The sequence below is a fragment of the Heteronotia binoei genome, chromosome 10, assembly GCF_032191835.1.
Source record: "Heteronotia binoei isolate CCM8104 ecotype False Entrance Well chromosome 10, APGP_CSIRO_Hbin_v1, whole genome shotgun sequence".
Lineage (NCBI taxonomy): Eukaryota > Metazoa > Chordata > Lepidosauria > Squamata > Gekkonidae > Heteronotia > Heteronotia binoei.
The window spans coordinates 34,194,717-34,207,617 of record NC_083232.1 but is presented as its reverse complement, the minus strand read 5'-3'; the positions used below and the strand labels follow the sequence as shown (position 1 = coordinate 34,207,617).

The following is a 12,901-nucleotide window of genomic DNA, read 5'->3' as shown; positions in this document are numbered from 1 at the left end:
ACCAAATACTACACAAACAGCAAGTCACGTGATTTGTTGGGCTTGGGGTAATGGGGGGGCAGAGAATGTTTTTCTGAAGCCTTCTGGCAGGCCTGAAACAGCTTTACAGCAGCTGCCTTAAAGGGACAGAGCTGATGTGTGATTGAAGCAAACCTCTCTATTCAGGACCAACACATTGCAATTGCAAAAGTAACTCAGTTATTTACTGATGTAAATGGTCAAACTACTAGCAAAAAAAGGGGGGGGGGCTCTTGAGCATCCATTCCCTGTCGCTAGAAAGCTTCACCAGGAAAGGGCATGAAGGATGGTTTCCTACACAGCCTACTTTGCTCAGATGCCTCTAGAGGTCAGCCAGAGGACGGAAGTATCCAGTCTCTCTAGACAGGAGGAAGATTCTCTGAGAGAGACCAAATGACAGGGCCAATTCCATCAGCCCACAAGTCATTTGCTCTTTTCCTCCCCACTTGTGGCTCTGTCCCACTGTTGGGTTGAAGAAAGTGGTGACGGTGGGGGAGGCAATTCCTCCACTTCCTCAATTTCATCCTCGGACTCGGAAGCTGAGAAAAGGAAAAGAAAGATCATAAATACCTAAAACATGCAATTTTGGGATTAGCAGAGCTTTTTTTGAGCAGGAACACACAGGAACGCAGTTCCGGTTGGCTTAGTGTCAGGGGGTGTGGCTTAATATGCAAATGATTTCCTGCAGACTTTTTCTACAAAAAAGCCGTGTGAAGCAATGGTGACATCAGGGGGTGTGGCCTAATATGTAATGAGTTCCTGCTGGTTTTTTTCTACAAAAAAAGTCCTGGGGATTAGTATGCTGTACTCCTTGAGGGGTGGGTGTCTCCACTGCTGAATAGCATGATGAAAGCATTCTTCTCTTCCCTTTCACTGTGCTTGGGATGAATGGGGTTTATTGCCTAAGAAAGCCAGCAACACCTCTGAGGCATAAATCCTGCACTACTGACTGAGACTTGGATGATCCTTGAGGTGGTTTGAGAGTTTGTGTCATAGTGCAGTGGGGGGGAAGACCCTCACTCAGCCTTCAAGCTCACTGGTGACCTTAGCCCAACCACTTTCTCTCAGCTTAACCTACCTGACACAGTTCTTGTGAAGGTGACATGGCAAAGGGCTGAACCACATGTGCAGAAGAAAAGGATAAAAGTCTCTGGACCCAGTATTTCACCCCACTCCCCATTATTTTTTTCACAGCAACTGCAGGTATGGCCTCTTAGGCTCCATTCCTTTTCTTTCTTGCATTTGTTCTGTGTGTTTGGTTTCACTTGTGCTTCCCTTTTCCTTAAAACAAAAGATTACAAAATCTACAACCATAATTGTGCTTTCTTAGGGCTAAGGCCCACTGAATGCAGTGACTTGCTCCAAAAACACATGCATAGGCTCAAACTGTACATAACTAGCCCTTTAATTTGCAGAGTATTGCAGGTACGTATGAAGGGAGAACAGGCAGGATCTATGTCCCTGGTCAATTAAAGCTCTAATTCCATTTTAGTAGGCATAACTGCATTATTTTATTGCCTGCAATAGTGGCTGGAAAACAAATCAGTGGGCACTGGGCACTCTACTTTTATATTAAAAACAATGGAAATAATGCATTTAATGTAAACATATTACCATTTTGGGTTTAGCACTAGATCTATGATAGTTCCCCAGGGCATCTTTAGGCTCCCCACTGCCATTTTCCCACCTGCTGGTTTGAGTAGCTCTCACCAGTCCCATCAGCCCTTGCACTTGCTACCTAACTAGGGTTGCCAACAAGCCTGGAGAAAAAGTGTACCATCCTTTCAACAGAGGCTTAATAGGATGTTCTGTATGTCCCTGCCATGAAATGCTTCAGCTGCTCATGACCACACATTCAACTTCTATTAAAGGGACAAAGCATTTTTCTCCAGCCTAGTCTGCAACCCAGGATTTGTTTGCCCCTTTCATGTAGCACTCAGTATATGAAAGTTTCCAAAATGGGGCAAACAGGGGCTCCCTGGAGGTGTTTTCGGTTGCACATGTGGGCTGTGGTCTCAATCTGAACTGTGCTCACGCATGCCTGCAAATTAAGTTCTGAGCATGGAACTTCTGGTACATATCTAGCTGACAGTCCATGAGTTTGTCCCATGTCAGTTGGCCCACAGCAAGGTTGCTTTTACAGTGAATGTTCCTGAAATCTTTCTCAGGATGAGCTGTTTTCTTCTACTCATGCATTTTACTCATAATTTAAGATGGTATCTACAATTGTATGAGTTTAGTGACTGGGGTGGACTCAATGTTTATTTCAGGCTATTGTTTAATTGAGATTCATCTGGCCTAATCAAAATGCACCGTTTTAAAAACACACACACTCCTAAATTTAAAATATTGTTTGTCTGCAGCCTAACACAGACTCATGCATCACACGTTTCTCCAGAAAGCACAAATACATTGTACTATCCCTTTTTAAAATTTTCACAATAACCCTGTGGAGTAGGCTAGGCTGAGAGCTAGTACCGGCCCAAGGTCGGCCAATGAAACATGTGGTTTGGGGGAGGGGGATGTGTCAAGGGCCATGAAATGCAGGAGGTACAGGGCAAAATATAACTGTGTAAAATTCCAATACAAATCAAGAACCCCGCCCCCCAGAGAACAGTTCAGTATTTCCTGTACTCCTTTCCATTGCTCTTTGACCCCGATGGTTTATAAAACAACTGCATAGTGAGCACATATGTGAGCATCCATTCATAGCATCTGAAGACCTTTATGCTGGAATGACATTTGGTTAGTCTTTAGAGTGCCACAAGCCCAATGGTTATTTTTGTGGCAACAGACAAAAACAGCTACTCCGCTGGAGTATCACTAGTGTTTTTAATATGGGAGGGAAGTTCACTTAAGTACAATTATCCTTACCTAGGGCTGGGGAGCAGAGATCCAGTCTACTCGCAGAAGTGCTTTCCATTGCCAAAAGGTGCATTCTACTGATGTTTTGCAAAAAGGGAAGGCTCCTTCCACTGAAGGAAAGCAGAGGGCATAGATCCATGGGAGACCAACCTACAGAAAGCACTTCTGTGTTGGAATTTTGCAACTAGTGAAACGGTCCTTAAAGCAGGACAGATGGAAGAGAGTTTCGAAAGCCTGTTAGTTGCATGATGGGCAGAAATCCAGCAGGTGCAGCTTCCCTCCCACCTCTGCACTCCATGCTGGGAAAAGTTACACTTGTTGCATTTCTGCCAGATGCAGCTATTAAAAGCACAGAAACTTTGGTCTGGAAGAAAAAAAAAAAGTGTCAAGTCTATTGTGGATCCAGCTTAAAATTCTCAGGCAGAGGGGAGTGCCGTAAAAAAGAGTCTGATGTTCTCCTTTCACATGCTGCATTCATTTACATGCCGGTTCTTATTCCAGCTGCTGTGCAAACTTCTCATTGTTCTTCACACATCGCTTGTTGTGTGGCAAGTGATGTCTTCAGGCTTAGCAGTTAATCAGGAGACACCACCAATGCAGCAGTTCATGAAATACTACTCTCCTACTTTGAACCTTCCAGAGATTGGGAGGCAGGTGCCCATGGCGTCCCCAAGGGAATCCCTATAAATAACTTCAGTTGGGAGGTGAGACAAGCCAGTTCCTTATTCTTTGGCAGGAAAAAGCTAGCAACCAGCCACTGCCTCCTGCTGAACAGCCTCAGCTAGCCTGTTTGGAACCTGATGGTTGTCTGCACATCTGCAAGGTTAGCCCTCCCATCTGGTTTAGGAAAAGCCACAGCTTATATTAAAATACACAATTCGTTATGAGATGCAGAGTTTACAAATCAGGAGGAATGAACAGAAGTTATGCTTGTAACCACTCACATGATCCCAAACTATTTCAATGACTACATCTCCTTTTGCAATGAGATATTGTTTAAAAGTCAGAGTGTAATACATTATTTGTACAAATTGGTTAAATATTTTGGAAACTTTTTAAGTGGGGGGATTGGAGAGGGCTGAGTCATGTAAAAGATTTATCTAGCCACACAACAAATTCCCACCTATCAAAATATATGCAAGAGATCCCATGGGGATACATTTAAAAATAATTTCACATAAAATCTTAAGTAGGAAAAATGATCATAATATTATTCTGGAGAAGTTACTGCCATGCAATTGTCTTTTTTTAAAAAAAAGTCCTAATAGAACTGAAATTTGTAAAAGAAGGTGAAACGACTCCCCAGAAACTCTGATGCCAAAACTAAATATGGAATAACTACGATGACAGTAAGAATTAACACAATGGGGGGAAAGTCAGTTTCTTCCATTCAAGCCTTTCCTTCAGTTTCATAGCAAAAATTGGATGCAAATATCCTAAAAAGACTAATGACATTTCACAGGTAATGCAATTTAGAAAGAAACACTTCCATGTTTTCTTTTCCAACAATGTGCATTTTTGTAAACTGCTATAAATTGCAATTCAAAAGCACTGATCTCGCCATCCCCAATCATTTTTTATACTGATCAAATGAATGCAGATACTCCCATTTGGGAGGGGCGACATGACATTTCACTTGGCAGTTCTAAACAGGTCACGGACCTTTCACAGACCCTAAGGCAGTGGGAGGGAGCGCTTTACGAAACCGTGTAACCAAATCAAACCAATGGTTACCCCCTTTCAATGCCATTGGAATGGTCTGCACAATGCTTATTCACATAGCAGCAGAGGAACTGAAAGGATGGTCATCCAATGGAAATGTCTTTTCCTTTGTCTGAACTTAACAGAGCCTCCAAAATACTAGCAAACAATTATATCTGGGATGGCAAAACCGCAAGCAAACACTAGACATCTCTAGAGACCAGGACACGTTAGAGACTGAGGTGCGCTTAGATGTTTAAAAGTGGCCAAGCCAGCAATATGGAATTGTGTATGGACATTTATTGGAGATGTCGCTTTGTTTGAAGGCGTAGGCACAAAGACACAACATGGCTGCCCTGGAGATGACCTATTGCTTTCAAGTTGCTTGAACACATCAGAATTTCCATTGTTAGGGTTGATTAATTGAAACTGATAAGTTACCATGAATAAAGATTGTTTTTTCTGTTTAATGTGGTGGGCCTGATTTGGTAAATGCTTCATTCATGTAGCCTTACCGCGCAGCATATGGGCCAGATTCATTCAGCATCGCAAACATACACAATTTATTATGCTTGTATGGTCACAGCCAAAGGGCCTTTCTAGTTTAATGTCAAAGTCTGAATGAAAAATTCCATTTAAAGTGTCACTACTCATGTTAATGCGGGAGTCTGATCATCTAGCTCCCAGCAAATTCAAAATGCTGGAAAATACACACACACACATATATATTTTAAAAGTGAAATCCAAGAAGGAAGCAGATATAAGGGCTAGGAAAACACTGGCTTTCTTTTCAAAATGAATAAACAATTTATCTGAAACATTTGCAGACACCACTAAGGAAGAGCCATGAAGCAGCTCTGCGGCACCTCATGTCACATACCACTGATAAAGTTATCACTGTAATGTTTCAATAAGATACTGTCACTGCAGCTCTCTGATTTGGCATTCCTGTGCTGAAAGCAGCACAGGAGACTGGTAGACTTAATAAATAAGCTCTGGGGAAGAATAATTGGAAGCCAAAGCTCCATAAATCCTGCTGGTTTGATGATGCAGTTATGTCCGGAGTGGAAGACTGTGCTGCAATTTAATTGTGACTCTCTCAGACTTTATTAATTAAATGTCAAGGGAACTTCTGATTTTTTTTTTTTAAACCTAGGCAATGGTTACAGTGTTAAATATTATTTGCAGCCACCACTCTTATGTACTTTGGTGCTCCATAAGAACACATGAAGTCATCTTTTGGCTTGCTGATACAGATAGTTTCATGAGTCGATTCTGATAACTGATGGCAAACGATGCAAAACTCAATTTTTCAAGAGGGCCTTTTTGCACAAATCATAGGGTTACACTGTATAAAATAGAACAAAGTTTGAGTCCAGTGGCACCTTTAAGACCAACACAGTTTTATTCAAGGTATCAGCTTTTGTGGGCAAGCACATTTTTTCAGATACGAACAATGAATAAAATCTGCCCCTCCCCTCTTTTTCTGTAAGTAGAACTGGAAGAGATTTTGTTCCATTGTTTGTATCTGAAGAAGTGTGCTTGCACATGAAAGCTTATACCTTGAATAAAACTCTGATGGTCTTAAAGATGCCACTGGAACCAAACTTTGTCCTGCTGCTTCAGACCAACACGGTGACCCCATCTGAATCTATTATATGCAATAGTTTATAAACTTTATTGGATAAATGATTAGGGTCTGTGGTCTAGACTGCTTTGCATAGCTTATTGTAAGTAGGATCCTATTATGTAATTCTTGCACTGCTTCATGAACCATGTTAATACTTATGCTATACATCAGTTCTATCTTTTAGACTGCTGGTTGGTTCTAGACTTCTAGAATTGGTTTATTGGTTTATTGAATGTTCCATTCTGTTGACTGTATTGACTCACTCTATGTAATCTGCCTTGGGTCTCAGAGAGAAAGGCAGACTATATATAATGTAAATAAATAAGCTAAATCGGGGCTTTTTTTGTAGCAGGAATTCCTTTGGATATTAGGCCACCCACCCCTGGTGTAGCCAATCCTCCTGGAGCTTACAGTAGGCCCTGTACTAAGAGGCTCTTGGAGGATTGGCCACATCAGGGGTATGTGGCCTAATATGCAAAAGAGTTCCTGCTACCAAAAAAGCCCTGAAGATAATTAAATAAGGCCGTTCACAGAGACATGCTGAGGAAGTCTAGTCTGGCAAAACACTCATGGAGAATCTTTCTAAGAGTACACACTCAATGCCAGCTGCCTAGCCAATAACATTCTGGAACCTCCTACTGTTACAATGGTTAATATCAAAAGGTGGACAGCCAATACTTATTTTCCTTATACCAGCACTGCTAGTTCACATTATGATTCTAATGCAAGCCAATATTCTAAAGCTGAAAACAGAGACTCTGAGGATGGTAGTGACTTTAGATTAACTCTATTGCTTCTAATAAGCCACCAAAAAAGAATAAGCCAATATATAAAAAGCCAATTCCCCAAATGATCAAGAAATTAGGGCAGAGCTACAGAAATAGGACCCAGTTTAGTGGATCCCACTCAATTCTCAGCAGAATGAGTGCCAGTGTGAGACTGCCATTGGAAAGTGGGCAAGGCCTGCTTTCCCCTCCAGAGCCATGAACAATCAAGGACTTTATTGTCCTCCTATAAGAAAATGGTTGCAATTCATTTTTATGGGGAAATATAGATAAAAAGGAAAAGGTAGTCCCCTGTGCAAACACCAGTCATTTCCAACTCTGGGGTGATGTCGTATCACGGCGTGTTCATGGCAGACTTTTTACGGGGTGGTTTGCCATTGCCTTCCCCAGTCATCTACACTTCACCCCCAGCAAGCTGGGTACTCATTTTACCGACCTTGGAAGGATGGAAGGCTGAGTCAACCTTGAGCCAGCTACCTGAACCCAGCTTCCACTGGGATCGAACAGGTCCTGAGCAGAGCTTGGACTGCAGTACCGCAGCTTACCACTGCACCACAGGGCAATATATGGGGAAATATACATTGCTGGAATTATGGGCTGCAACAGACAAAACCCATATACCATCCCTGATACTGGGCAACTTGGTCACCAGCAGCAGGCCCCTTTCTTCCTCATTCTGACGGTCGCTTCAGGGGTGAAAAGGACAGGCAGTACGTTTCCAAATAATACTGTCAATCAGAAGAAAAGAGATGCCCTCCAGAAGACAAATGGGACTGATGAATGCCTCTCTCAAGAACTGCACACAAGAGTCAATGAGCTCTTTTAGTAGCACTATTTCTTGTTACAATTTAAAGACTCAGGGGATGACACCAGACCAGTATCTTTGAAAGGACACCCTCTTGCTTCATGAGAATGGGGAAGAGCTGCTGTTAGCCTACTCTGTGGTAAGGCAGATGCCAGGACGAAGGGTTTCTGGCAGGTCCCACTGCTGTCAATCTCCCCCACTCAGTTCTTTACTAGCATGCTCCCAGGGAGATGCATTGCCCAATGCCACTGGGAAAAGGGCTGCAAGCAGTGGTGAGCATGGGTGCTGGGAGAGCTCACCTGCAGCCAGGGGAAAGACACTCAGATAGGTGGGAGTAAGGGAAGGAGGGCTTGTGGAGTGGCGGGTGGGATGGAAGAGGGGAGGGGTGTCCTGGGAACTCTGCCCATGACCCCTCAAAACCTGGAACCTGCCCTGGAATGGGTTGTTGTTAGGCATTTATGACTCCCATCTATAGCTGTGAGCGTCAAAGTTCTGTGAAACAGTCAGACAGCTGATGGCGTGGGCTGTTCTGGCTGAAAGATGCAGTGGTTTCTCTGTATTTCTCGTCTGTAAGTATGACTGCAACTTTGGTGCCTGGTCTCTAGGAAGGACTGGTTAAGTTTTTAATCTTGAGGCCCCTATTTATGCGACTGGCAATATGACTCTGCACGTATCATGGAGGAGGGAGGGCAGTGCACCTCCACCCTTTTAGCAGGTTGTTAGTACCAGGCCCATCTACCTTTGCAGCTATAGATTCATGAGAAGGAAGTTGACTATGAAAGAGGTTAGTTATAGATACACTTCAAGTTGACTCACTTCTATTGGTCTGCATAGCTCATAAGAGACTTCTCTCTTACAGATGCTATTTACAGTGATCTCTAATAGAAATAAAGAACCCCGTGGCACAGAATGTTAAAGCTGCAGTACTGCAGTCCTAAGCTCTGCTCACGACCTGAGTTTGATCCCTGGCAGAAGCTGGGTTTTCAGGCAGCCAGCTTGAGGTTGACTCAGCCTTCCATCCTTCCGAGGTCAGTAAAATGAGTACCCAGCTTGCTGGGGGTAAAGTGTAGATGACTGGGGGAGGCAATTGCAAACCACCCCGTAAAAAAGTCTCCTGTGAAAACATTGTGAAAACAACGTCACCCCAGAGATGGAAACGACTGGTGCTTACACAGGGGACCTATCCTTTTCCTAATAGAAATATGCCTCTACTCTTGTTGGGCTTTTCTTTAAAACAGTAATTAAAAAGCTTGATAAGAACCAGCATGTGTCCGTTTGCAGGTGGTTATCAGAAGCAATGTTCTATTTTTTTTCATTATCCTTCACAGAGGCTACAGGGGATACTATATGGATTTCTGCAATAGTGCCAAGAATAATCAAACCAAATGAAGCCCATATATGATGGGCAAGAAACAGGAAGCAGGGTCAGGGAAGAAAAGGGACACACGGGGCTTTGCCTACAGGGATTAGCTACCAATATCCAGTTTATAATTTCCACCCAGCCACATTTCTAAACTGAGTTGTTGAGGCTGGGAAATTACTCCCCTAAGCAAGTGTTAAATCTGCTGTTGCTCCTAAATCTGTACACACCTGTTTGGCAGAGGTATATGGGTTTCTTCGATTAGGAAAGCTCATTGAGTTGCATTAGCTGGTGGGCATCTGGCTGCTGTCTTTTTCTCTGTCTTACTTATTCTCTTTCTCTCTCTTTCTCTACTCTTTCCCTTCATTCCCACTTGCAATTTCTTTCTTTCCTTCCTTCCTTCCTTCCTTCCTTCCTTCCTTCCTTCCTTCCTTCCTTCCTTCCTTCCTTCCTTCCTTCCTTCCTTCCTTCCTTCCTTCCTTCCTTCCTTCCTCCTATAGATTGAGGAGTGACAACATCACCAGGTCTCAGGACAGAAAGCTAGATGAGCTGTACAGAACAGGGCAGACAGGGCAGACATCAAGCACAAATGCTTCCCAACACCCATGACCTGCAGCCATGTTTACGGCTGCAATCACACAGACCAAATGAATGCACTTTCAATTCACTTTTAGAGCACTTTCCAGCTGGATTTTACTGTGTGATCTAGCAAAATCCAGTTGGAAAGTGGATTGAAAGTGCATTATTTAGCATGTGTGATCGCAGCCTACGAAAGAGAAAGATCCCAAAAATAATACAGTGGGCAGGGGCAAGAAAGCTGCACTTAATTTGATATCATTCCAGGCTTCAATCAGTGGTGACTATGTTTCTTTTTCATTTACACATTTCCCTTTCTTGCCTACCAAATCCACACCCATTCCTATTAAAAGAAGGATAAAAATGTAGACCCTGGAATCTGATCCTGCCATGATCCAGCCACTTTAAAGTCTCCCTGATTTCAATGGGAAAGAGTTAAGCAAGCACCAAACTCTCCAGCAGATGTTACTGAAATTTAGAACTTTTTAACTTTGGCTTGGATGTGAATCTAAGTTGTCTTTCCTCTCAGTATGATAGTTGGAATTTTGGTTTCGTTTTCATCAAAACTTTCGATGGAGCTAAAGGAAAGATCAATGGCTAAATTGTACACCCAATACTTCTAGGTTTCATGCTTCAAAGGGGTTAACAATAACGAATGGGATATGGATTTCAAATTTATTAAAACTTCCTTGTCATGACTTGGACCTGTCTGTCAGATCTGACCTTCCTCTTAACCCCTTCTTCGTGGGCTGACAAAGCTATTTGAAATAGAAACAAACAGAGTAATCTGACAGAATAATTAGTGTTGCTCCTGTGCATCAGATACTTCTGTTTGTGCTTTCTCTTATTGACCAGCTGCCGTAAAGAGTCACTGTTGCTCAGCCCTTTTATCTTAGGGATCCATGTCTTTCTTGCTCATTAAGACTGTATCTAAAGATTACAGTGCAAATAACGCCTTGCTGGGCGGACTGTGAGAAAAGTCCTCTTGAGTACATAGACTGAAACTGGGGTTTCTGTCACCCAATGAGAACCTAAGATGCTCTCTCAATCATCCTGTTTTATCACTATTCATCTAGGGATCATGAAAAAGAAGGTCCAGCAAGGAAGGGAGCAACTTATGATCAAGCTCACTCTATAGGTGCAGCTGTAATCCCAGACACAGTTACTTGGGAATAAATCCATCCAACACAGTGAGAGTGACATGCATAAAATGAGTCTGTTAGAAGGTGACCTGTGTTAGCTGTGCACTCTGATTTGCCGGGTGCATGAATGAATATGTGCCATCAAATCTCAACCAATTCATGGCAACCCCATGACTATAGGGTTTTTAAGGTAAGAGATGCTGGTTTGCCTTTCTCTGCATAACAACCCCTGTTTTCCTTGGTGGTCTCCCATCCAAGTGCTAACCATGGCCAACCCTGCTTAGCTTCCCAGCTCGGGTGAGCTCAGGCTAAGATGGACTATTCAGGCGGCTGCCAGATGTTTAGTAACTCCTCTTTCTGTATTTCTGTATAGAGAGCAAAACCAGCCTGTTTATGGCACCCCTGCCATATGTGGCTTTTAAGCTACCTTAAGCTTGGTGGTCACAACTGAAGAAGGCTGAAGTCAGAACCATCTTAACTCTAGGACAGAAAGCCAGATGAGCTGTACAGTTAATCAGAACTGGGGTTTTCTTTACAGATTGCTGTCTCTGCCCAGCTTCCACTGTCCCTCTATTGCTTATTGTCTGATTTTAATCTCCTTATCTTGTTTCCTTATCTATTACCTAAGGTTCTGTTGAGTTGTTTGAGTCTTCTACAGCCTGATTTTCATGCTTAGTTAGAAGAAAGTCTCATTGGATTCAGTGGAGTTTCTGTACTTTTCATGTGAAGGCAGGACAGACAAATATTTTAAACAAGAGGAAACAATGATTGGGAAGGCAGAGATCTTGAAAGACATTGTGCTGCTCACCTTCAGAGTGGTTCAGCTGACTCTTGTTGACTCGGTCAGGAGCCTAGCTCAGGGGTGGCCAAACTTGCTTAACATAAGAGCCACATAGAATAAACATCAGATGTCTGAGAACTGTAAGACATGAATGTTAGATGTTTGAGAGCCACAAGGAAGGAAGGAAGGCAAATAGGTGGGGGGAGGTGGAGGTGGAAAGAAAGCAACTTTAACTTTTAATGCATTCTCCAAGCCACCAGTTGGTTTGGCTTGGAGAATACATTTAAAGAGAGAAATGCCTTCTCCAAGCCAGCCAATGGGGCAGTGGGGGCTTCGAGAGTCACAAAATTTGTGTGAAAGAGCCACATGAAAGAGCCTAGAGATCACCCTGGACCCAGTGTTATGGCTGGAGAAGCAAATTAATGCTGCTACCAAAAAAACCTGCTTTCTTCCATCTCAGTTTAGCTTGGGAGGCGGTCCTCTACCTTGATTCAGTTGATCTGGCCTCCTGGATCTGTGCCATGGTAACATCAAGACCAGACTACACAGATCTTCCCTCAAAGTCCAGTTGGAGACTCCAGTCAGTACAGAATGCTGCAGGTTGGTTATCACTAGGAGCTAAGCAGAGTGTGCACACTACTCCCATAACTGGCTGCATATCAGCTACTAGGCCCAATTCAAGGCACTGGCTAACATATACAAAACTATCCATAGCCTTGGACCCTCATATCTTCAGGACTTCCTCTCCTCCTATGCTCTGCCATGACAGATGTTCATCTGAGCAGAGCCTTCTGAAGTTTCCACCAAGCAAATGGGCAAGATCAACAACTGCCCTTATGTGTGCATTCGCTGTTGAGTCTCCCACATTATGGAATGGCCTGCCTCATTATGTAAGGAAGGTTTCAGCTCTCCTTTCCACAATCTATACAAAATGTAACTATTTAAGAGGGCATTTTTACACAGGCAATAGGGCTATAGCATAATGGAAAGGCTCAGAAAGATGCTTTAAAGTAGAAAAAGGGATGGTTTAGTACATACTATACTGTTTAGTATGTATTATCCTATTATGCAATTACTGCATCATTTAGCATGTCAAATTAATACTTATGCTTTGTTTCAGACTTGTTTCAAATTTCTGCTCAGATTTCTACAGGCCTAATCCTTTATGTTGCTTGTTGGTTGTCCCATCCTGTTCCTCCATTGACTTACACTGTGGAATCCTCTTGGAACCTCAGTGT

General features: G+C 42.9%; 1 protein-coding gene across 2 annotated transcripts in view; it reads right to left on the bottom strand.

Moving 5' to 3' along the window:
- Positions 1-175: 175 nt before the first annotated feature.
- The window catches only part of C10H10orf67 (chromosome 10 C10orf67 homolog), a 66,630-nt gene continuing 53,904 nt past the window's right edge, over positions 176-12,901 (bottom strand). For both annotated transcript variants that reach the window (XM_060247918.1, XM_060247919.1), the window contains exon 16: positions 176-557. In XM_060247918.1, coding sequence (XP_060103901.1) covers positions 442-557 — 116 coding nt within the window. In that variant the 3' untranslated portion in view covers positions 176-441. The remainder of the gene's footprint in view (positions 558-12,901) is intronic.